The 25,604-nt window shown below is 47.7% G+C and overlaps 1 protein-coding gene across 4 annotated transcripts in view; it reads right to left on the bottom strand.

The window, feature by feature from the left end:
* Dock2 (dedicator of cytokinesis 2) overlaps positions 1–25,604 on the bottom strand; it is a 378,635-nt gene that overhangs the window by 255,268 nt on the left and 97,763 nt on the right. For all 4 annotated transcript variants that reach the window (XM_020164385.2, XM_074057759.1, XM_074057758.1 and 1 more), the window contains 2 exons: positions 15,552–15,622; positions 13,675–13,781 (listed from right to left, as the gene is read on the bottom strand). In XM_020164385.2, coding sequence (XP_020019974.2) covers positions 13,675–13,781; positions 15,552–15,622 — 178 coding nt within the window. The remainder of the gene's footprint in view (positions 1–13,674; positions 13,782–15,551; positions 15,623–25,604) is intronic.

The following is a 25,604-nucleotide window of genomic DNA, read 5'->3' as shown; positions in this document are numbered from 1 at the left end:
GAGACAGGGATCCCGGGCCCCAGGCAGGACACACAGCCCAGCCCACTTCACCTCTCTGTCGTCGGCACAGCACGGTGGTGGGGACAATACAGCGCCCTGGGTTCTTCCATCTCTCATGTCAGAAATCTCAAGATGACAAAATGCTTTCCTAGCTGACGGAATGGTACTCGAAGCGCCTGCCTCTTCTTCTTTGCTGGCCTGGCAAGGCAGACCTGCTGATTCTCAGAGGTGAACAGGGCCTGAGCCATCCAACTCGGATCATCCATCGGAGGAATGGAGCCCAGAGAGGTTCAGTGCTTTGTCCAAGGCCACACAGCTTGTTAGTGGCTTTCCTGGAATAGTGTTTAAACCTTGCAACTCACGGTCAGTGTTTTCTCCAGTAGGCAATGTGACCTTCCTGCAATTGTCCCTTTGTCCTTGAAACACTAAATGAGCCAGTCCCAAGAAACACAGGGGAACCACACACTCCTCGCCTGAAGTCAGGCCTTCAGGTTGCGTAAGTACAATGGACATCTCAGAGAGGAAGATTGGGGGGGCAGAGGAAGAGGGAGTAGAACCTCAAATTTAGATCATGTGGATTCCCATGTGCTTTTTAATGAGCAAAACAGTTTATCAAGGGATTACAGTTGTAGACCACCACTCCCCGCTTGTTAGTTGAGCTGGGGGTCCAACTAACTTTTTGCTCAGTGTGGTCTCAAACTGAGATCCTCCCAATCTCCACCTTTCCAATAACTGGGATTATTAGTGTGAACCACAACACTTGGCTTTGAATTCTTTAAGTTGGAATACCCAGCAAACTGCAGAGCTGAGAGCACAGGTTTCCTCCTTGCAGGTCCACTGTTCCAGTACACTGCTGGATGACCACAGGTCACAGTTGTACTGGTAACAGTGGATGACGATGATGATAACACCCCACCTTGGGCCCTTCCTGAGTGACAGACCTCTCTAGGCCAGGCACTGGAGGATCCAACTTAATGCTCACAGCCAGTGCCGAGGGACACTCCACATGGCTTCTACCTGACAGATGGAGACCCAAGGCATCCAGAGGAGAAGGGTCCTGGAGAGTCCAGACTCATGTCCTGACTTGGCCCTTGTCTGAAGGACTGTCCTTGTTTGTCCTAGATCAGAACAGGAGCCGCTCCTCAATGTCCCCTCTGAGGCTGACTGTAATTAGCCTCGCTTGCCTGAGGAGAATCAGCTCCGTCTTGGCTCTGGTGTCTGGGTCCACGTGGGCGGCCACTCCAGCCTGGCGGTGTCACACTCAGCCAATGCACTCAGCTGCCTGGGGCTGATGAGGGCTCCGTGTGGCTCCACTGAAGTGCCTGGTACTGCAAAGGTCACCACACGGGACAACCCTGCCACTGTATCAGTGGTGGTGCTGGGAAGACAAAGTCCCTTCCAGTGGACCATGTCTACAGGACAACCAGCCTGCCTTATGCCGAGTCTCACGCAGAAGGAGGGAGCAGACGGCTGGTAGAATGTGCGTGTGTGTGCGTGTGTGTGCGTGCACTGTGTGTGTGCACGCGTGGGCGTGTGTGCATGCATGCGCGTGTTGTAAAGGGGGAAGGGACAGTGAACCCCTGCACGGCACGGGAAATCCAGGTGAGCTCGTGCCAGTGGCGAGGGGTGAAGCACAAAGGGTCGGTGACCCATCCACTACAGTGCTTGCAAGTCCCTAGCACACAGTGACGTGAGTCCCCGTCATAAATGACAGCATATGAAGTTGGCTATGGAGCAGCTTCACAACCCAATTCTAGGAAGCCCTTAAAATAGAAGGGGCAAATGTCTGCCCCAGTTCTCACTAAAAAGGGGCAGATTAGAAAGCCAGGGGCAGGGTATCCCAACTAGACATGACCGAAGAGGAGGGTCACAGCAATGACCTCTGAGCCACAGCCCTCCCACACCCACCACAGGCCAGCACTTTGCTAGCATCGACCGCCCCAAGAAGCAGGTGCCATTCTCCCTCACTTGGGCTGCCATTTCCGGAGATGCCCCGAGTGTGCGGGGCCCTCTGAGGCTCCATTCCACAGGAACGTGTCAGGCAAGAGGAGCCTGGGTCCTCCTCAGGCGTGACAACTGGTGTCTGTGGTGCTCCCACCCCAAGGTCACAGACTGGTAGCCAGACAGGGTCCCTGTCCAGTCATGTCCTCTACGCCCAGCTGACATCCTGCCTCCTGCAGAAGCCTGCCCTGACCCTCCAAGAGCCCCGTCCTCACTGACGTCTCATGACAAGGTTACCTGTAATATAACTTTTAAAATAAAATTTATCAAACTCCTATAAACTGTATAAATGATAAACTCCCACCAGAGGCTGCTATCCTGGGTCTGTATGTAGGATTTGCTCAGTCTATATGTCGTTTAGAAAGAAATCGGGTGGTTGCACAAAAAAAATCTACTTGGGGAACTTCTCTCAAGATAAGAAGGAGCCATCGGGCAGCACGCAGCTCCCCTCCTCACCATGGCCAGGACCCCGCCCCGGTCCTCACCATCCTCGTCTCCTTCCCGGGCTGAGTGTCACCGGTCATTTCCACTTGTTTCCGTAGGGACAGAAATAGTTCTGTCTACATGTCAAAGACGAGGAAAGGAGCGGCTTGCCAAATGGTGCTGTCTTTAGGGGAAAAGTGAAAGAAGTCACAGTCACACTTCTCTGAAGCCAAGAAAGTTCCCACACGTGGGGAAAGTCTGTGTTGTAAGAACACAGAGGAAGATGACAGTCACACCTCTTGACAAGGTCACTAGGACCTGCCCTCTCTCACTCATTCCTGCTGCCTGCCTGGCCCATGTCAGTGCAAATCTCAAGGGACTGGAAAGCTCCTCCTGCCCCAGGGGCAGAAACCCATGTCCCAGACATCACACAGAACAGAGATGTGAAAGATGCCCTGGGAATCACGGAGAACCCATCTTGAAAACTGGCCCTGCCATGTGGCCTACGGTGTGACTGTCAGCAAGCTTTTAAAACTCTGTAGCCTTCATCTTCCCACTACTCACGTGGGAAGATGTCACCACAGTCAAGTCGTCACAATAGTCAAGTAAGATGGTGTGCAAATGGCTTAGCACAGAGCCTGGCACAAAATAATGGTTACAACATGGCAGCCGTAATGTCATTTACTTCTGTTTCTCTTTCATGTTTGCCTATTTCCTCATACAATGCTGCAGCATTTCTAGATTTTGCAATAAATCTGACTTCAGCTGAAACAAATCAACCATGTTGTAGTCTTCCGGACAAGACAAAATCAAACTTGGAAAATTCAACATAAAAATCTCAAAACATTCTAAAACCTGCCCCAGTGTAATTCAAACCATCCGTGCTTATAACTTCACAGGGAAAACACACAAACAGATGCTGGAGTAGTCATATAACCTCATAAATGTTCATATAAACCCCCTGATTAGGTGTGCATCTGCCAACAGAAAGAAGCTCTGGAAACCAGCAGGAAATCCTGTGGATGGATGTTGAGGATCACTGGGAACAGCCTGGTTTTTGCAAGGAAAAGTCAATCTGAGCCACCATTCATGAAGGAATCTGGGATATTTTACTTCCCCAATTAAGTTCTGCTTCTTAATGACATTAAAAGGCGGCATTTTATATATTTTGTAAGTTTCAGAGGGTTTTTTTTTTCTTTGATTCTTTGGTGATCTATTTCTTTTACTTCCACCACCAAAAAAAAAAAAATCCACTTTAATAAACTTCTCCTGGATTTGTTCTGCAGCTTACTAACTCTCTCTTCTCTGCTTGTGGATCTGATGGTTTCTCGGAGAGTAAGTCAGCCATGGGTCACATAGACACGGGACAGGACGTGGGAGGGACAGCCCTTCTCACCTCTGGGGAGCGGAAGGGACATTTGGAGCTGGATGTGGCTTGTGGCACAGCAGGCAGATGGGCAAAATGGCCTCCCTATCTGAAGATCTTTGATGCCTCCCATTGCTCTAAGGAGAACAGCTTAAGTATTCAACACCCGAGGGCCCTTTCTAGAAGAAACAAAATTGGCTCCAGCATTTAAATCCTTTCAAGTTTTCCAGGGTTCTGAGCCTGATGGTGCTAATGACTGGTAACTGTGTGAACTTGAACTTGAAGGCATGTTATAACTTTCCTTCGTTGGAAGAAGCATCTGTAAAAATCGCCTCCCTCCTTGCCACCAACTAGAGAGAAGATTCAGAAATGTCATCCTTGTGAATCCTAGGAAGGTCTTTCGGATCAAGACTTTCATTGTTGGTGGACTTCCTTGATGGGGCTGGTTTGTTGTAGGGTCTGCGGAAGTCAGGTGACTTCCCGAGCTCTCACCAGGGTGCATTAAAGGAGAAATGCATGAAAGTGCACACGGTGCCAGTAGCAGTAAGCCCTCAGGAGGCGTCAGCGGCCGGTGCTGCTGTAACTGTTGATTCTCCCGATCCAGGCGTCCATGCTCCCAGCTCAGGGCTCTCTTTATCAGACAGAAAGAAACTGCGTGAGGGTCCCCAGCAAGCTGTTGACCTCAAATATTTCTTTCATAACTGACAAAGTCCAAGGCTGGGGCAGGTGAAGTGTCCTGGCACACAACTCCCGGGATGCTCTCTTCGTCCAGCATCTTACCTTGGGGATGCCTGACCTTTCTGACCCTTTGGTCCTCAACCAGTCACAGCCTTGAGAACCTGGGCACTGTGGGTAGGGGATGGAACCAGGCATGGGCCTCTGGGATGAGCCACGTCCAAAATGACTTCAGCATGAGAGAGGGGAAGCTGCCCAAAGATGGAGCTGGGGAAAAACGTATGGCCAGATGAAAAAGACAACTCTGATTCCCACCTCATAGCATACACAAAATATGGTGGATTAAGGACTTAGGTATCCTAAGTAATTATAAAACTCTTAGTAAAAATATAAGCGAATGCCTTGTTGACTTGGGAACTGGAAAAGAATTCTTAAACAAGAAACCAAAAGATATGGCCATCAAAATGATCAGTGGATTTTGTTGTATTCTGAGTAAGAACTGTTCATAAAAAAGATGAGTTATAAATCAGAACGGGTTCAGAATAAAGAATATCAGCAAAGTATGAGGATGAAGAGTCATAAAATATGCAACCACTCAGTGAGAGAAATTCAACTAACCCAACAGAAAAACGGGCAAGATTCACATACAGACTGACAGACAGACCACAGAAGAGAAAAACATATGGCAAAGATCCCCCACGGTGATCAAGGAAACAGCCATCGAGAATGACAACATATTTTATTAGCAAAAACTCAGGAGTGGGGTGAAACCCAGTGTTGAAGAGAATGTAAGGGCACAGAGTGTGCCCGGATTGCTGATGGGAACAAAAGTCAGTGCAGCCACCTTGGAGAACAGTGCAGCCTTCTAAAGCTAGATTCTGAGATCTCCGTGACCAGAGAAACCCACAAGGAGTTATGTCCCCAAAAGGGACTGTTGAAAGAGACATGAGCAGGGAGAGTCTTATCAGCAATGCTTACAATAGAAAAAAGTAAACAAGTGCTCAAAACCCAAACACTTAAAATTGAAAGCGTGAATAAATAGACCATGAGTGGTTCACGCAATGGGATTTTCCACAGTTCACAAAACAGTGAATTCCAGCAAACTATAAAATGAATGAATCTTCATATTAAATGGAAAATAAGTCCCCCCCAAATTACCAATTGTTCAAACCCCTTTACATACAGTGAAAACAGCCAAAGCACTAGGAACAGAGAGATGGATGCCCTGAAACTGCTAAGAAGGAAGGTCAACAAAAGACTAGTTCTCTCAGGAGTCACGTGATTGCCTGTATGTCACTGTCAGCTTTCTGGGTTTTGCTTAGGGTCATGGGGGCACAGACGCTGATGCGTTATTAAAAATGGCTGAGTGAATATAAATAAAGCCATCCTCGCGCAGAGCAAGGATGAGCCCCACTATGAATCAAGGAACATGCTTACCCCAGTTTGGCTCCCCAAGTGAGGGCCTTTCTTTCTTTGTCTTTTCTTTGTCTTGAAGGGACACTAGCTATTGAAAAACAGTGTGTTTTATTGCCAAGGTGCACAGCTCAGCTGTGAGAGCTGGTGTGATAAGCCCCTAAGCCGACCATGCAGTGCAGGAGTAAACAAGTCCCTTCTCCTTCAGTGCAGTCATGTAAGCTGAAGGATGCTAGAAGGAAAGGTTACGTGTCACGACACCAGCTGGCACTCTGGAAACCACTCTGCTTTCCCTCCCCTCTCAGGCTCCTGGAGCTCTGTTTCCCCAGAAGCAGGGTCACCCGGGAGGACTGACACTGTGACACCCTGGCCCCTCCCCAGAGTTTTAGAATCAGAATCTTTGTAGGGTCTAGGACTTTAACATTTGAACAAACTAACAAACTGCCCAGGTGCATCCAGGGTGGAGAAACCTCTAAGAGGCCGGACACCTGTTCTGTCCCCTTTGTGAATCTGGGTTCTATTCGGTGTGGGGAGGGGGTGGCTTTTTGTCAATGCACTATACTGTGACACCAACCCCCAATACCATTCCATTTGTACAGCCCCAGGGAAGAGAGGCCAGGTAGACCTCTTCAGAAAGGAGAGGAAAGGAGGAAAGGGATGGTCCAGCTGTCTTTTACACCTGATAGTGAGTCCCAAAGCCACAGACATGGGTGTCCCCAACCCTTTCTTAGGCCAAAGTCCCAAGGGAGCTCTTTTAGAATCTCTTTCCAACTTGAGTCCTTGGACACAGTCCCAGGCACCGTGTGTGAGAAGGGAAGGGACTGTTTAGAGTCAGAAAGACTTGTTATACCTAGAGCTGTAAGACATCATTAATTGAACTTTTAGACTGCCACACCACAGTACAAAAAGAACAGGAGGCTAAAAACACAAACAAAACCAAGCAGCTTCATTTTCCTTGCACGGGGAGCACAACACAGAATTGTGAACTCTGGACAGTTGTGTCTCAGTGCCTCCCCACTGCCTGGCCTTAGAGTTGAAGGCACCAGGGTGGCCTTGCTGCAGACGGGGCTCTAGTCTGGGTCTCAAAGGGAGGAGGAGAAGGAGGGACCTGTTGAGTGTGCCTGCAGGCAGAGGAGGGAACGAGAGAGGGACTGCAGGCAGTGTATAGGAAGAACAGAACTGGACAAAGTATAGAAGGCCCAGGGAAAGCTGCAGGGCTGCCATGGGCAGCAGAGGCTCTGTTCTCTTTGGGTGTTGGCCTCCAAAAGTTTCAGGGGAAGCCTGAGGTCTGCCCTCCTTCTTGGGCAGCAGATCAGCTGACCCCCCTGCTTGCTCAGGGGCGTAGACTGAGAAGTCTACATGAGAGTCCCACTTCCACCGAGGGACCCTGCACTCAGAGCACAAATTGCCCCACATTTGAAACTGGGCAGGGGCAGATGCGGGAGGGATGGCAGAAACAAAATCCCTCCAGGGGAGGCCAATCAGCTTTCCAAACAGAGAAGGAAGGATTTCCAGACAGAAAGCACACACTGTCTCCTCCTGTTAGCCATTAAGAGTGGGAAAAGATGGGTTTTGTTGCTTAGACTTGTGTTCAGAAGCCTGCTCCAACACCAGTGGAGGCAGAGACGGCACTCACCAAAGAGTCTTGTGTGTCCCTTCTTTCTCAGGCCCTGCCAGTGACTCCCTCAGGCCAGCAGTGGGTGGGTGGGACGGCCAGGTGTGTCCTTTGGGCTGAAGTAGTGAAGTGTCCTCTGTTTGTCCCCTGCCACTTCCCTGATGCAGGGAGGCACAGCTGGCAAGACTTCCCGAGGGACCACAGGCATATGGCCTTCATCAGACTTTGCATGAGATACAAACCTTTACGTGAAAATCTCTGGAACATGGAGAAAAATTTGCTACCCCAGCATCACACAGCCAATGTGCAAAAACCCTAATGTACCCGGTAAACTTCACTCTTACTGGGAATGAGTGAACTTTCCAGCCGGTTTCCCCCACGATACAGGGGGCAAATATTGCTAAACAGTGTTGAAGTGTTTCAAGAACACAGTACGTACTTATGGTCTGTATAGCACCCAGTGTGTAGTTGGCATTTAATTAGCACAGCCCATTCCTTAGGAGCCTATGGATGTCATTGTCACTTGTGGCCATTACAGTTAAACAGCAGATACAACAGTGTTTTAATAAGCAACTCTCACATCCCAGGCTCTCAATACTCTCTTTATATAAGTCACTGCATTTTTATAGCTGAAGCAATTGAAGCTGGAGCTGCGTTCAGGGGCTCACTCCTATAATCCCACCTACTTGGGAGGTAGAGATTGGGAGGCTCACAGTTCAAGGCCAGCCTCAGCAAAAGTGCAGCGAGCTCCCATCTCTACAAATAAGCCTAGTGTGCTGGTGTGCACCTGTGATCCCAGCTAAGTAAGAGGCATAGGTAGGAAGACTATGGTCTGAGGCTGAGGCTGGCCCTCGGAAAAAAGTTAGAGACCGTATCTGAAAAATAACCTAAAGAAAAAAAGGGCTGGGATATGGCTCAAGTTTTAGAGCACCTGCCTAGCAATGTGAGGTCCTGAGTTCAAATTCCAGTACCTCAAAAAGCTCAGAGAGGTTACCTGCTTGAAGGAACACTGTTAGCAAGTGACCATGTAGGATCAGAAACAAGGACACTCTTGAGTCAAAGTTCCCTTATTCTCATGGTGACATTCCTAGTCACATTTTTCAGAAATGAACCCAGCTCGGAGGTGTTTTGTAAGCTCACCAAGCGAAGTAATGCCTGCTGGACTCAGTGGACCTCCCCTCTTCTCAGACCAATGCTGCAATGATCTGATGACAAGGATAAACTCTCAGTGGCTGGCACAGTTACCTGTGCTCCCCGCAGCTGCCTGGCCACTGTGAACTGGACTTCTGGGCGGGCAGCCCCAGACACTGTGGGCAGTGCACAGGAGTGGGGACACAAGGCAGCCATGTCCAGGTGGAAGGAAAGCAGGTGCCTTGTGCTCTCCACACAGCTTCTCAGAGAAGTTCCCAGAGAAACTCCCCATGGGGCAAAGAAACCTGCCCAAGCCTCCATGTCCTGATCAGCTTCTCCCTCCTGCTTTGCAGGTTGAGGAAAAGCCAGCCATGTGACATCAAGCAGTTATAGAGTCTGATGAGACAACAGATGTAGAGATTGGGCTCTCAGGGACACATCTGCCAGCAGGTGCAGAAGGCCTGGCTTCCCGCACACTCCCCAGGGCAGATCCGGCCATCCCCCCTTCATCAGTGTCACCAGGCAGGTCTGCCCTCACACTGAAAAGACACAAATTAGCCTCTGGGTCTCTCAGGTCCCCTGCTGACACTGAAGCCGTTCACCTGGGGAAAGCCATCCCATGTAGGGCCACGGCTGGCGGGGCCTCCTCACTCCCCACATAGCAGGATATGGAGCACGTGCCACCAAGCTGCACAGGATCCCACAACACCAGCCCGGGGCTGGTCCCATTTTACAGATGAGGAAGTTAAGGTATGCTAGCATTAAGTAGGGTACTGAAGATCCTAAATCCAGAAAGAGTTGAGACCAGTACAGACCAATTATCTCCACAAAAGAAAATGAGAGAGGGAAAGAAACAAACAAGCAAACTCGTGTTTTAAAAGAGCCCCAAGGGTCAAAAGAAGGCAATAGGGGAGTAAATATGATCAAAGTACATTGTATACATGCATAAAATTCCATGATAAAACTCATTATTTTGCATAATTAATATATGCTAAAAAATAAGTTAAAGACCAAGCACCTGCAATCCTAGCTTCTTGGGAGGCTGAGATTGGAAGGATTGAAGTTCAAGACCACCCAGGACAAATAGTTCTTGAGACCCCCCTCCTCCCCCATCTCCAAAACAAGTGAAGCAAAACAGACTGGAGGAGTGGCTCTAGCAGTAGAGTGCCTGCTTTGCAAGCACAAAGCTGAGCTCGAGCCCAGTTCCGTCAAAAAATATAAACAAATACATAAATAAATAAGGTCACCAAGGGTCAAACCATCAGAGAGGATGATGGTCAAGTGTCCCACACGATGCAACTCTGTGAAGCCAGATCAACCACGAAGTGTGACACACAGACACTTGTCCACGACCTAGGCCTGAGCCTCCTTCTAGACTCACGTAACACGGGCCTTTGCAAGGATACTCTCGGGAAAAGGAACGTGAACCGTAAAGAACACCCAAGCCACAAGAGGAGGAGCGTCCCGACCAGGACCCTTTTATTCATTAAAGTCTGTGTATCTTAGACCCTGAGGGAAACGAGGTCAACTCCCAGGAACCAGGAACCAAGGAACCATGGCTTAGGGTTGTGTGTAACTACCAAACACAGGAGTCTCCCTTCTAAAGTCGGGAGAGAAGTTGGGGTGCTGCAGGGAGTGGAAGAAGAATACGCATGACAAAGATTAGTTACCACTGCATATGGGGCATTGTGCCGAGTGTGACACTAAGTCTTCAGATGCTTCAACTGTCTCATTGGCCCACAGACAACCTTCCAACACACACGCTGTTATTATTTTAACCACTTTATAGAGAGCTTGCTGAGGATCGGAGGGATTAGGAAAATCACACATAGTCACACAGCTGATCAGGGACGGAACCAGGAACCGAACTCAGGGGTAGAGTGACACAAGAAGCAGTGCCTTACCCTTCACCCTTCTCCAAATCTCCACAGGATCCTTCTGAAGGTGACTCAACTCTGCCAGAACCCCAGCAAGTGCTTGATATCAACACAAATGCTCAAGGCTGCCATGTGCCACCAACCACGCAGGCAGCAGTTGGATGAGCAAGGGGTCAGGGCATATCACATCCCAAGACACAGTTCCCTCTACACGGAGAGTAACGGGGATTTCATTTCAGCTAAACTTGACCAGGGGTCAAACTCACCCTACTTAAGATCTAAAGAGAGCCCCCACTGGGGAGCAATGGACACCAGTAAACATCACAAACTTGGGTTCTATCACCTGGAAGTTGAAGATTTGAGGATAAGCATGGGCTTCCCTTTGGGACTATTTTATAAGAGGTTCACTTAGCAGGTAACTCATGGGACGGCATTCCCTTTAGGCTGTGTGGAAGAGCCTCATGCACTTGCGTATGAGCCCAGGCATCCTCTAGAAAACTGGTCCCCAAGGGGCTCTTTGCCTGCCTCCTCCCAGAAGGTGAGGATCCTGGACTTCCTCTGTAACTAGAGGCTACCATTGCTTGGCCTTCTGTCAGTTGAGATTAACCCAAGGGATTTTACTGACTCTAAAATTCAGACACACACCAGGATCTGTAGGCAGCAGCTGACCAGCCTGCCCTGTGGTTTCATGAGTCCCCTGGGGAAGGAATCAGCTCCACTTCCACATGCCTGTAAACTGCTTTTGCTGAAAGAAACCACTGACACCTTACTGGGTCCACAGATGAACTAAAAGCAGGAGAAAAGCTTGGCCTCCCTACCTCCATTTTTGCATTTGTTTTTGCTCTGAGTCATTCACCTTGCAGCCACCTTGGAATTCACAGGACTGACTGACAACAGGCTTATAAGGAGGGATAGAGGAAACTGCCCCCAAGGCAAGGGACAGCAGAGTCTCCTCAGGACAGACCAACCACGAGGCAACACTGACTTCCTATCATGACCAGATTGCTCCCCCTGAGTGATGAGAGCAATAACAACTTCTCTAGAACCCCTCCCCAAACTAGGACTAAGATAGTGACCAACCAGACCCGACCTTGCCTGCGACTGTTCAACTGTAGCCCCCCTTACACACACATCCTGCTGCATACCTTCCTCCCCCACAATTCTTTGTCTATGTAAAGCTAAGCTCATGTCTGTCCCCCAAAGATGGCTGAAGACGGGCTGAGTGCTCACTCTGCTTCTTCCCATGGTTTCCTGTGCTGTGCAATAAATCTTTCTCTGCCCTTCACTGTGACTCGTCTCTTTATTGGTGTGCAGGGAGGAGTGGTCAGACCTGACATGTGGAATCCCAGGCGTTTAGGCCTGGGTCTCAAACTGATTTCATGTCCAGTCGGGCCAAGCTCGCCCTCCATCCGGCTTCCACGATAACCAGGCCCTGACAATCCTAGCAGCTCAGAACAATGAAGCAGCAGCTCAGAGCCCACTCTAGGCCACCTGGGCAGCTCTGTATGCAGCCTGAGGCAGCCTTATCATGTCCCTAGGACAGGACTCAATCTATCTCAAGTGACATTACCTGAAGTGAAGGAGGGGCTGTGGGGCAGGAAGGGGCAGACACATTTCACCACCTCAGAGTGAGGACTCCCTTTTCAAAGCCACAGTGATGTAAGAAATGCAATCAGACTCGGGAGGATTGGCCTCCCGTGGCTTTGAACACACCACCCTGCACACACAGACCACAAGGGCTCAGATGACTATTGTCACACATCTGTCTGAAGGGTCAGGAGACTGTACGCATGAGTAAAGAAGGAAGAATGGTACTTTTCTGCCCGTGACTCTCTCCCCCGTCTTAACTTCGCAGACAGGATTCAGAGAGCATTTTTGGAAGCGCCGTGTCACCCAGGCATTGGAAAAAAACATCTGTACAGTGAAGTGGGTGCTGAGTATTTCAGTGATTACCAGGCAATTTGCATAATTAGTCAGGGTCCATCCCCTGAATAATCCCACTTGGGTAAAGGCTGACTTGATCAATTTAAGACCTCTTGTCTCTTGCAGCATTGGCTTTGCGTTTTATTATTGACATCAGTGTGGACAGAGGAATTTAACATTGGAAAGAGTTAGGGTACAGAAAATGCTGACCTACGTCATTTGTCACCCTCATGGAGAGGAGAGAAGAAATGCAGCTTCTGAATAGGTGATGCACTTATACAGAACGTGATCCAGGAGGGTGTGGTTGCTAGAAATTAGGTGGAGGATGAACTTGAACTTCTAAATCCCACTGCATTGCATTTGGAGGAGCTGTGGGCAGCTCGTTCACCAGTCTCAGAAACTGGAGACTTCCAGTCTCTTGGCAGTAGGGAACTTACCAGAGGAGTTGGCGGTTACCAGTTTAGGAGGAACAGAAGCTCTGACCACACCTTTGCCAAATTCTCTGTCATTCTCTCATCTCCAAAAAATACCAGCAAATAACAGAAAGCAAAGGATAGAGCAGTTACACGATTCCCTACCATCTCAGAGACAGAAAGAAGAGGCCAGGGGAGGACATGTGTGAATGTGTTGGATTACGCATCCCAGAAAGCAAACACAAGACAAAATTAGAAACGCCAGCTGCCCTGGGAAGGGGCAGAGTCTAAAAGGACCTTTCACATGGCAGTTTTCACACGTTTGTATCGATCCATGTAAACGCATTACCTATTCAAGAACCATTTGCATTTCTTCTAAAAGCTAAAAAAAAAAAAAAAAAAAAAACAACCAAAAATAAACCCTCCTAATTCCTACTCAATGAGAATTTCTAAGATGGGCCCAAGAATTCTGCATTTTAATAAGCTCTCCAGTTCATCCTCGCACACTCCACACATAGAGAACTTCTCAGCTAAAGGTTCTTTGAATTTATTAAAAGAAACTTCACCTACTTCCCTTGAAGTTGAAGACTGCAATAATAAACCATAGAGGGGAAAACAGTTCGGCAGTGACTGCAAGCTCACCACCCCATAAGACTCCCTCAAAATCCTTCCTAAAATCAGTTCAGCTCAGGCCTGGTGTCCAAACTGGCAGCTGTTCTCTGCTCTCACACACAGATGCAGAGACGTTAGAAGAGACGGCTGAGAGCCAGGCCAGGCTGCCCTCTCCCACGGGTTGGCTCAGAGGACCCGGCCACACCCCGGGGAGGTTTGGCTCACCTTGTTTTTTAAACAGGTTGCTCCTCACAATCTCGTTCATAGACTGCACTTTCTGCTTCTGCAGCTTCACAGGCGGGATGCAGGTGTAGAACTCGTACAGGAGCTGGCTGAGGGCAGGAAACAGGGGTGGCAAAGGCAGGTCAGACCCATGCCTCCCGCCTCACAGCACACACAGAGCCCATTCCTGGACTGTCAGCTCTGCGGGGGGCACAGGTGGCATCCATCTTGGTCCCCCCAGACCCCCCAGTTCCCACAGAGCAGCAAGTGCATAGAAAGCCTTCAGTAGATATGATAATGAATGGATTCAAAGAGATGTGGAAATCTCAAAATACCGCCAATAGCCCTGAAAGTTGTGTAGCAGACACGTGTTTTAAACCTTGACTCTCTGAGGTGAAGAGAATATTTATTCTGATTTATCTTTCTTTTTTTTACTATATAAAAAAACAGTCTCCACATATGGCTCAGGCTGGCCTCAAACTCACAATCCTCCTGCCTCTGCCTCCCTGAGTGCTAGGATTATAGACAAGAACCACCACACCTGGCTTTGTTTATCCTAATTTTGCAAGTGGGAGAACTAAGGTGGGAAAAAAATTCCCTGGCTTTCTCAAGTTTAGACAGCTGTGGAGTGAAAGAAACAAGAGTTTAAAAGCAGGTTCTGACTTCATTACCATACATTTTATTTAAAAATATTTTATGCATGGTATAAAATAGGATGTCTTAAGATTCAAAAAAAAAAGGTCCTTAGTTTTTAAAAGCTGTGAAAAAGTTGTGGGTTAGAACCAGTTCAGGACATCAGAAAGGAGATAGTTCTTCCCAGAGTGAAGATAAAAATATCCCCAAACAAAATTATAGTCCCTGCCAGTTTTCCAAAATAAACTCACTGTGTTCATTAATTGCTATTAAGCATGCATCTACTTGGTGTGTGACAAGAGGCATGCAGAGAAGTGGGGTGTCACGGGAACAACAGGGTCCCAGCTGGCATGGGACTTGCATTTGCATGGAGGTTGGCACCGCACAGAGGTCAACGAGTCAACGCAACAGGATAAACAGTGACCGAGAGAAATGGTGGACTGTGTCAGGAGATCACAGCACAGGGACAGGGGGAGGAAGTTAATTTCTCCCCAATACTAGAACTTGCCTTTCTGAAAAGGTAACATTCAGCTTGTGTCCTGCAGGATGATCAGAGAAAAAGGACATCTGTAGGAAACCTGGTGATACCCTCGTGAAGTCCAGAGTGAAGTTAAAATGTGACCATGTCAGTCTCAGCGTGTCGCAGTTATGCAAAATGTAAACCTCGGCGTAAGGTGGGGGTAGGCACACGAGGACTCTGTGTGCCATCTTTACCACTCTTAGCTAGATCTAAGAGTACTTAAATGTAAAGAGATTTTTTTTAATGTATTAACATTATCTGGGAAATTTAAGAAAAAGAAGAGGAGTCGATCGGACTCAAACGCCCCATTCTAGCAGCATTACCATGTTACAACTGAGTATTCTCCATGAGAACGGAGGTAGAGAGCAGAGAGGGAGCTAAGCCCATCTGTTAGTCATTTAAGCATCCTTAGAGTGCTCGCCATCTGCAGCTATGGGGATTCAAGGCAAAGACTGAGGCCCAAACACCTGACAAGTCCAGGGGAGATGGAGACTTTCTCAAAAAACATTTACCTTGTGTATCTTCAAACGGACGCTTATTGCACTGTCCATTGTCACCAAAGTCTGACACGGGAAAACTCCCACACGGGGGCTCTGAAGGAGGCCCCCAGAATGGGCCCTCCCTGTCCTGAGCTGAGGGAGTGTCTGGCACCCCCATGAGAGCCCTGCTTTCCCTCTGAATCCTGGCTTGAAGGCAGAGTGGGAGAAAGTGCGTCCTAAGCTCTCACCTGAGCAGCTTGGCATCAAAGACCGTTTCCACGTCTTGGAGGACAGATGGGATGTATTTCAAAGCAGCCACCTAGGTGCAACGAGAAGTAAACATGAGTGACGCCCACATCCAACAGCCCTGTGCTGGTGAGGAGGACACTTTGCGACACGACACAGATCAGAGATTGACCCTGCATCTCGGACTTTCCTGTAAAGACTCAAGACTTGACAGTGGATCTGAACACAGGCATATGCTCTGTGTCCACAAAAGAGAAGTCACAGTGTCTACCTTCAAGAAGGCAGTAATACACAGTAATGTACTGGAAGCCATATGGATCTGTGGTCAAATACACACCTTCTTAGCCATGTGGTTTGAATAAAACACTTAGGTTTGCTGATGTCTCAATTTCCATTACTATAAAATAGAGCGACATCTATTTTTACAGGATGTGAGGCATCCGGAAGGGTGCCAGGCACATTTTGGGTGCTCAATAAATGACAACCCTTATTATTACTGGGAGATGGTGAGCTTGAACGGTTTTGCTGGTGGCAGGGATGAAATGGTAGTTACTGATAATTCCTCTCCATGGCCACGTGGTAACCTGTGAGGAGAGGGCAATGCTGGGCACACTTAGGCCCGCCGGCTGGGCATGGTAGGATTGCTTCTCTTTCTTCATCCTCAGGTATGAACCACACCCCCCCACCCCTCCCCTCCAAAGCCACCCCACCGGCCATGTAGCAGTTTTAGCAGGAGAAGTTGTGAGTCACATGGACGGGAAATAATGTCTAAGAACCTCCTACAAGTATGCATTTTTTATATTTATTTTCCTCACGTTGCAGGTGTTCTGCTATCAGCATGAGTCCTCCTGTAGTAATCAGACCAAAATAAAACCAGTAAAAATGCCTCTGTTCAAGAAACTCTTACTCCTAGCCATGTACATAGAAGCTTCTTCCTTAAATACTATGACTGTTCTCTGAGGATTTATAGTGGGGCAGACAGTGGCTGAGCGCTGTAAATATATTATCTTTTTAATTATGGCCCTGCAAGGGAAATGTTATTTTCATAGATAAGGTACCTTAGCTGCATCAAGATTCAGTAACCAGCCCAAGGTCACAGAGTGAGCAGGCGAGGAGCCGGATTCAAGTTCAGATGGGAGCTCTTGGGGTCCTTTGTGACCCTTCATCTCATGACCACCTCATCAGATGACCACCCTTCTCTTTGCTTTCATCCCTTTCCCCTTGTGTGTGATTTCCAAATGCTAGTTCTGTAAGCTTGATGTAGAACAAGATTGGGGTGAAAATTGTCCCTGACATCCTACATCTTCACCTCAACTCCATTCTGTCATCCCTGGAAGGACCAGTCAACATGGTGGTGAGTCTCCTCCTGGAATGCTTTGAATGTGTGTGTGCACGAACATGTGTGAATACGTACCTGCACCTGTGTGCATGCAAATACACAGCTGAACTTGCTTTGTTCAGCCAGCCACCTGCCAGTGGGTTCTGGCATGTCATTCCTTGGAGCACTTCTCTCCTCACTTCTAGCCACCACTTAGCAATGGCCAAGTGGTACACGGTGTTCCCTAAGCCCATCCCCTCTCCTGAGCACCATGCTGTTTCAGTCTTTCCTAAGTGTAAAACATGCAATAAGAAGATATTTACCCTTGTGCACCTATAAAGGTCACTGTGGGGTAGACTGCTCAAAGAAGAATTAGCACCTCAAAATATATACAAAAACTTGAGTACATCTCGTCAAATTACCTTAAAAGAAGCAGTCACCAATTTCTCTTTATTGGCTGTTGCTTTGCCCACACCTTGCTAACGCTGAATGTACAATCTTTTTATTTTTTGTCAGTCTGATGAACAATTTGTGATGGTAGTGATTGCCAGCATAGTCAGGCATCTTTTTCATACTCATTGAATATCCACATTTATTAAATTGCCTGTGCGTGTCCTTTTTCCAGTCTCCTCTTTGGTGTTTGTGCTTAGTGGTTTGCAGAATTCTGTAGGTAACAATGACATGGCTCGAGTGGTACAGCGTCTGCCTACCAAATACAAGGCCCCGAGTTCAAACCCCAGTACTGCCACAGTAAAACATTAACTCTTTTCAATCACACATTTTGCAAGAGTTTTCTCTTTCTTTTCCTGTCGTTTGACCGCTACTTGTTTTCTGGACTTTGTTTATCACATCTCTTACTGCACAGAAAGATTCTAACTTGCATGTTGTCAAATTTGTCAGACTTTTTCTTTATAGTTTCCCATGTCCTTTTCTTTATTCTTTCAAATCTGGATGATAAGAGAAGCCAGTGTTTCTGAAGCTATGTTCAATTGACCACTCTTGAGCCATTAGGATGGTGTTAGGTACACTTCAGAGATAAAGGGGGTCGCCAGAAGAGAACCGTGGGAAACATTGGCTAAAGTGAAGATAAACCAGGGAGGATTTTTGGTTATTTTTGTTTTTCAAGTGCAGAACTTCCCAGGATTTTAACGTGCTGCAAAGCCTCCTGACATTCCTCCAGGCAGCTGCAGTAACAGTACATCCTGACCTATTTGGTCAAGGACCATCTTTGTCAGGGAACACCAACAGACGCAGCAAAGTCAGACGCCTGCAGGACTGCACAATGACAGAAGGGCGTGATGCAGAAGGAGTGCAGAGCAGCTGGAAGCGATGAGGCGTCTGGAACCCACAGTCACTTAGAGGATGAGGTGTTCTTGCTCAATCGTCCCAATGCTGTGTTAGCAAAGTCAAACACACGTGCAGGCTGCTTTCTTCCCACCCTTCAACGTCTAAAGAGACCCATGTGCCGACACACATGTCCGAGAAAGGCTGGTCTAAGCACTTCTAGAAAATCATTTCTTTGTTCACTTTTAGGCCAAAGAACACACAGCCTAGGGACCTGGCTATGGACCCCAGCTCTCCCTCCACCTCAGCATAGGCCCATTTCTTCACCTCCAAGTCTCAGCATGGTCAGGTAGGGTAAAGGAGATGAATGGAAAGTAAAGTACACCCTGCAAGCCCTGGAATGTCTAGCACACACCAGGCCCTCCAAGGAAAGCGTGCCAAGTCTCTCCAGATCACCTCTCGCCAGCACTTGTCCTCATCTTACAGCGAAAAAGGCAGAAACAAACCCATCAGCAAGTTGGGGAGAGCCAGGATGTCGGTGTCTGCTGTGGGTGGCTGGCCTTCAGAGATGCATATCATTCCAGAGCTGTGGGGTGACGTGCCAGTACCACAACAGCAGGCGTCTACACGGACGCTCAGCCACGCCCCAGCTCTTCACAAGGAGGTGTTGGGTCGGCTAGGAGAAGGAGCCAATCTCCCCACTTCCAGCACTGGGCTGGTAATAAAGTCAGACAAACAGAGTAGCTGAGACCGAGGGTGTCATCGACACACCAGGACAGTATTCAACTACCTCTGATCCAGGAGCTGCCACAGAGAAGTGGGAAACCCAGGGCTCCCCATGCAGATGAGGACAGCTTATCTCCAACTCAGGAACTTGCAAGACTGCTGCCATGGCCAGGATTGGCCACAGAGCTACTGCCCACTGTCCCCAACACAGCTGAGCAGGTGACAGCAGGTGCTACTACCAAGCACTCCTGGAAGAGAACGGCTCAGTCATAAGACTTACTGGAGACCTCTATTTGTTGAATGTTTGGGAGGCCTGGGAAGCAGAAACAGATTGAGTTTCTAGATCTGTCAGCCTCCTGGGAACTGTGCAGTTTTACTGTTGCTATTTCAGTTAAATTACTGTATTACGCTACCGTAATACATAAAATAATACCGCAAGGTCACTGCTTTGATTCAATATTGCACACATCATTTAAAATACCTACACATGTGTTTACACTACACATAGACGCAATGCACATATACGTATAGACTAGGACTACTAATCATAGAGTTTCTAAACAGAAAAATTACTGGAAACATTCTATGTGCCAAATACTTTGTGCGGTTTTTTGTTGGTGGTGGTGTTTGTTTTGGTGCCACTGGGGATTGAACTCAGCGCCTCATGCTTGCTGGGCACATGCCCTGCCCACTTGAGCTGTGGCCCCAGTCCTTTGGCTTTCAGTTTCTTTTTCAGATAGGGTCTCCTGCTGTTGCCTGGACCAGCCTCAGAGGTAGTCCTCCTACCTGTGCTTCCATCGTAGCTGGTATCACAGGCATGCCCAGCTCTCATCTAATTCTTACAACCATTCTACCAATGGATACTGTCACTCCATTGACCAGTGAGGAGACTATGCCACAGAGCACTTAAATAATTTGCCAGAAGCCACGTAGCTAAGAAGTAGCCCAGCAAGGATATGACCTGACCACCCAGCTGGCTCTTACCCAGCATGCTCTGCTGCTGCCATGCCTTTGGAAAAGTGTTACAAGTGGGGAATTTTCACAGAGTACACATGCTGACTGGGAGGAAGAAGTGCGTAAAGGCCCTCCCTCCGCTTTTATAGGTTTTGAAAAGAAAGTCCAATTTACCCACACTCTTTAAGTCATGGACCTCCTCGTAACATGCACAGGGTGCTGCATGAATGGCCACCAGGAAAACTTTTGCTAGCTTGGTGAGTAGCACTAAGTGTATTTCCTGCTCTGTGGAAGGCAGGTACAGTCCTCAAGAAGAAAGCAAGATCCAAACCCAGAGACGGTGATTGGCCCGGAGAGAATGCAAGGGAGGAGCCTGGAGACCACTGCTCTCCAGATGGTCTTGACACAGAACCGTCCACTCTGGGCTGGGAGCAAATTGTAAGTATTTAAAAACAATAACAAAAACTCAAAACCAAATAGTGGAACTGCCCCCAAACTCAAAGGGGCTTGGGGCTTGCCTATTGAGTGTTTCAGGTCTTCTTTTTCTTTCTCTCTCTCTCTCTCTCTCTCTCTCTCTCTCTCTCTCTCTCTCACACACACACACACACACACACACTACAGGGCAAGAGCGACTAGCATTGGTGCCAAAAGACACAGATTTCTTGCCAAAAGTAAATGTCTTGAAAGCAAACACAGTTATACAAGAAGGTGAGACAACTTCCTCATTCAAGAGCCACAGACATTCAAACAGACCCTGATTCCACATCTCCAATTCCAATCCTTTTACTTTAGCCACAAGATAGTTGGTCAAAGTCAAGATCCATGGGAACAGGACACACAATGTCAAGGACCTCACCATGGCAGAGATGCTGAGTTGTTCCCAGGGAAATGAATTTCTCTCAAGAGGCTCACTCATCACTAAAACCCCTGGATGTGAGTCCAGGCTGTGTAAGACCAGAATTTTGGTTCTTAATCACCACCACACAATGGTACAGTTCATTAAACAATAATAGAGCTCCTCTTTTGGAGATAAGGGCAGAGGGACTGGCAGGCTCTGGTATATGTTTTTCATGAACTCAACATCAGGTTGGCCCCTGAGGCTCGGCAGGAAGCAGTAGAACTTAGGGAAAGCAGCTGAATGAAGAAGAAGATCAGCTGACCTTGAGTCCACACCTCCACCTGTATGGCATGGAAAAGGTAACTCCCGTGCCCCACCCCCCACACACACACATCAGGAAAGTGAAGAGAATATGGTTACCTGACCTTTTATGGTTGATGGGACAATTACATGACAAGTGTGAGCTATAGCTTCCTCATGGGGACTGAATCCATCTCTCCTAAATGTTTCCCTGAAGCATGGACATAAACATGCCTGCCAGATGTAAGGTGAAAGGGTCCAAGAAAGGTGTGGAGGACAGTGGCACACCTTTAATTGCTAGTGTCACCTCCACCACCCCCCAATTGTGGGCATTCAGCACACAGCCCTGTGGGCCACTGCTCCAGAATGGGCCACTTTTTCCTTTAGTTTGGACATGTGAACAGTTGACATCAATTAACAGGTATAATTGATTAGCTCACGTTCACCACGGTGGAACAACACCTGCCCATTCTCAGGCATGTTTAACTCGCCTGGCTCTTTCCAGAATACCTGGGTCCTTCATGAAACTACACTATTGTTTGGTGGTAGCTAAGAAAGTAAACCCTGGCCTTACACAGCCTCCATTCAAATCCAAGGTCTGCTATTTTTTAGCTGAAGTTTAGTTGCTCAACTCCTCCTTTTCCTCATCTGAAAAGCAGATGAGAATATTTGCATTCTGAGGTGGTTGTTATAAAGATCAAGTGAGCTAACGATTATAGGTCAAACTTTTACCTCAATAGCATAACGTGCAATAAATGCTAAAATACAACAACAACAAAAGCGAGGAAGCTAGTATTCCTCCTTTCGTTCATTCAGCCAACAGAATTTGAGCCCTTACTGTGAGACAAATACTGTTCCAGACATCAGGGAAACAAAAGATAGAGCCCCTGGCTCCTGGACACTCTAGTAGCTCTATCAGCATGAGTGGCGATCAGAGTGACCAAAAGAGCACGTCACCAAGACCCCTGTTCACTTCGTGCACTTCTATCATCTACTTGGAACATTACAAACATCGTGGACCCTGAGCAGAATGGCACACACTGGTCTGCACAATGTCACCATATGCACTTTGGAGCTACATCAACTTCACAAGTATCTGCTGCTGACCTTCTCAACCTGCCATGGTTTTACCCATGATGCCCACAGGACTGGAACTCACAAGGCCTTCTGAGCATGCAGCCCACTCTTGAAAACACAGGGAGACCCCTGACCTGAGCCATTCCTGAGGCATACAGAAGATTGACTTTGGAGTCAGGACGCCTGGGTGCATTGAAATTCTAGCTCAACCCCCACTACAGACAGGTGTAATTTGGGGTGAATTATTTAACATCCTGGAACCTTCAGGGCACTGAGGCCAGTGGTTTCCTTGCATGTCTCCAGCAGAATTGTATGTGACGAGCCCAGCTCCATGCCTGGAACACAATGGAAGGTATTTCTGTTGCTGCTTCTACCTTCTTTGAACTACTGACTTTCAATTCTCCACAGTTTTGAGAGAATTGCTGTCATGCCAACACAGAGCAATAAAGAAAACCACGGAAAGCTCTCCACCAAGCCAGAGGGGCCTTCAAACCTGGAAATAACTTGCCTACGTCCTAGAACTTGCAATGGACGAAGCTGAGACTTGAACCAGACCTGGTCTACCTGGAGCTAACGCAGACACGAACAAGGGTTTCCATCCACTCTAAGCCACCACCCAGCTGCAAGTGCTCAGTTTGAACTGCAACGTCAGTAATGGGCGTTCCGCTTTGTGCTCTACCCAACACATACTTCCCTACTGACAGGAAACAGGCTCAGAACCACACTCCCAGTCACGGTGTACCTTGTCACTAGGTGAAATGTCGCCATCGTTTATTTCACACAGTCAGTTCTTGTTCTAGGTTATTCTCCTTCAAATGCAAATCTATTTTTTAATATAAATGAATAACTGAAAGCAGCAACATTATTTGGCCTCATGGCACAGGTTTGGGATCACAAATGTCCCCTTCCAGTTTTCACTATAGTGAAATAGCCCCAAATCTTGTTTCATGATGAGAAAGTAGAAAAAGGGACAAAAGACACAAAACTATTTAAACTAAATGATGTCACAGGCTTCACACTTCAGGCACTATATATAATGTTTTCTTTAATCCTCTCAATAACCCTCTAATCTGACATTGGCCTTCCCAGTTTACAAAACCAAAGCCCAGAAAATGCAGGCCTAATTTCCCATCCAGGTCTCTCAGGCTCAAACTGAAGTGTCACAGGCCAGAGAAGATCCCTTCTGTGTGATTTGCTGACACCACACGGCCTCAACCTCCCTCCCATCTTCAGCCCACTTCACACACCCTGAAACAGAATTGCAGCCCCTTTCAGTGGCTCTGTTCTCCATATTTAAACAAGACTTTAAATCCTTCTTTGATAACTTGTCAACAACCATGTAAATAGGTGGAAACCTTCCCTGGCTTTATGTCAATCCCTGAAGCTAAATTTGGCCCTTAGAGCAAATTAAAAAAGAAATAAAGCCCCTTTGCTAGTGGAATCCATAAGAAGAGACCAGCATAATCTGGGGAGCGTGCGGCATTGAAAACACAGTTGCCCAGACAGTAAGACCCAGGCTAAAAATACTTAGCACGAACGGCGGCAATCACGCTAGTTCTGCATTTGCACAGCATTTTGTAATTTGCTCATTTGCAGACAGTGTTTCTGGGATCCTCATTCAAACAGTGAGGTTTTATAGATGAGGAAATAGAGACGGTGGGGACTTACGTGATCTGCATAAGGTCATATGGATGAGATGTTGGCTTGGTACGGTGGCTTACACCTGTAATCCAAGTTACTTGGGAGGTGGCATCAGGAGGATTGTGGTTCAAAGCCATCCCAGGGAAAAAGTCAGCAAGACCCCATTTCAACAAACAAGCCAGGAGTGGGGTGTGTTATGTCATCCCACCTATGAGGGAAGTGTAAGTAGGAGGATTTTCGTCTAAAGTCAACCCCAGCAAAAACGTAAGGCCCTACCTGAAAAATAATTAAAGCAAAAAAGGGCTGGGGGTATGGCTCAAGTGGTAGAGTGCCTGCCAAGCAAGTATGAAATTCTGAGTTCAAATCCCATTACTGACACAATAAAATAAAAAGAACATTCTTGTTGACCCACGCTCCTGGTGAGGTACTCACTCATTCATTTTGGCATCCCTTGTCTCTTCCCCCTTCTTTTTTCCCTACTTCTTACTCCCACCATCCCTTTTCACCTCCCTCGAAGATACTTGTAGCTCACCATAGGGAGACAGCTGCAGAAGCCGGTGCCTTCCCTCTGTCTTTCCTCTCCATGGAATTTCTGCCTCTACGGGATCTGCTCCACTCCTCCCCATCTTTGGCTTCTTCACACTACATTTTCCTTGGAGCCTGACCCAACCCTGTTGCCTCCCTCATTGCAGCTGGCCATTCTCACCTCTCCCCTGACATCCTAACGCCACGTGACCTCTTAGCACAAGCTCAGCTGTTTCCAATGCAACACAGGCAGGCTTGGAGACTCAGGGTACATTCTCAGTCTGTCCCTGCCCCCTTTTGCTGTGGTCATAGAGTGATGAGAATTTTAGGATAAGGGACAGACATTTTTTTAAGCCAGCATGAAAGCTAAGACTGCAGAACCCACAGATGTCAAGGCAACACCCATATCCACAGTAAGTGCTCAATGAACACCATCATGAACAGTGGAACACAGTGGTGGAGTCAGGCAAAAAGATCTGACCCCAGCATTGCCACCTGCCATACCACTTCAGGAGGCCACCTACACTGGCTGAACTGCAATCTCTTCGTCTATCAAGGTGACATCATAACACCTGTCCCCATGGTTGTGCATTCCTTCTTTCAGCAGGTGCTCATTGAGCACATTACAACTATTTTAGGTGGCAGGATACAATGACAAAAGAGACAAAGTCCCTCAACAGGCCCCCTATATATATATATATATATATATATATAGGTTCTGTCTTTTCAACCAGAAGCCATTAGCAAGGTGGTTTCCAAAATGCTTCATGTTAAAGTCACCTGGGAAGCTTTGTAAACGCTCCTTGTCCCGATCACACTCTCTAGCAATTATGTGAGAGAGCCTGGTGGTGGTGAGCAGGCATCAGACTTCACTAAAGATACCCAAGTGACTGTCATGTGTGCAGCTTGGAACCCAGGGCATTAGAGGCACACGCTCCCTGGATGGACTGCTGCCTCTGCATCTTCAGCTCCATGCTGGCCGAGCATTTTCATTACCTCTAACCGAGGCTGGGCGAACCCCAAGCATAATGGATACCTTAAATTAGCAGCTAAAAGGACAATGTGGGTTTTAAAAAGAAGCACTTGACATGAACTCACTGGCTTAGATGAACGTGTTTGAGTTCTTCTTATTGGGGAAAAAGCAACCCACCACCCTCACCCCAATGTGTGTGAGTCAATTCTGTGACAGTCTACCTGAAACAGTCTCTTCATTCAACCCTGCAGCTTCTCTCCAACTCAGCACTGGTCTTCAAAGTGTCGTAAAAGTTTGCCCAGTCTGCAGGTGAGCCCCAGGGTCCACCACAGCAGATGACACATTCCCTCGAAACCTCTTGTGCCTGCTGGGGAGACCTCAACAGGTCCCCAAACCTGACCTGAGCTTATGGTACTGTG

The sequence above is a fragment of the Castor canadensis genome, chromosome 16, assembly GCF_047511655.1.
Source record: "Castor canadensis chromosome 16, mCasCan1.hap1v2, whole genome shotgun sequence".
Classification (NCBI taxonomy): domain Eukaryota; kingdom Metazoa; phylum Chordata; class Mammalia; order Rodentia; family Castoridae; genus Castor; species Castor canadensis.
Note: the sequence above shows the minus strand (reverse complement) of the source record. Positions and strands in the feature narration are given on the sequence as shown.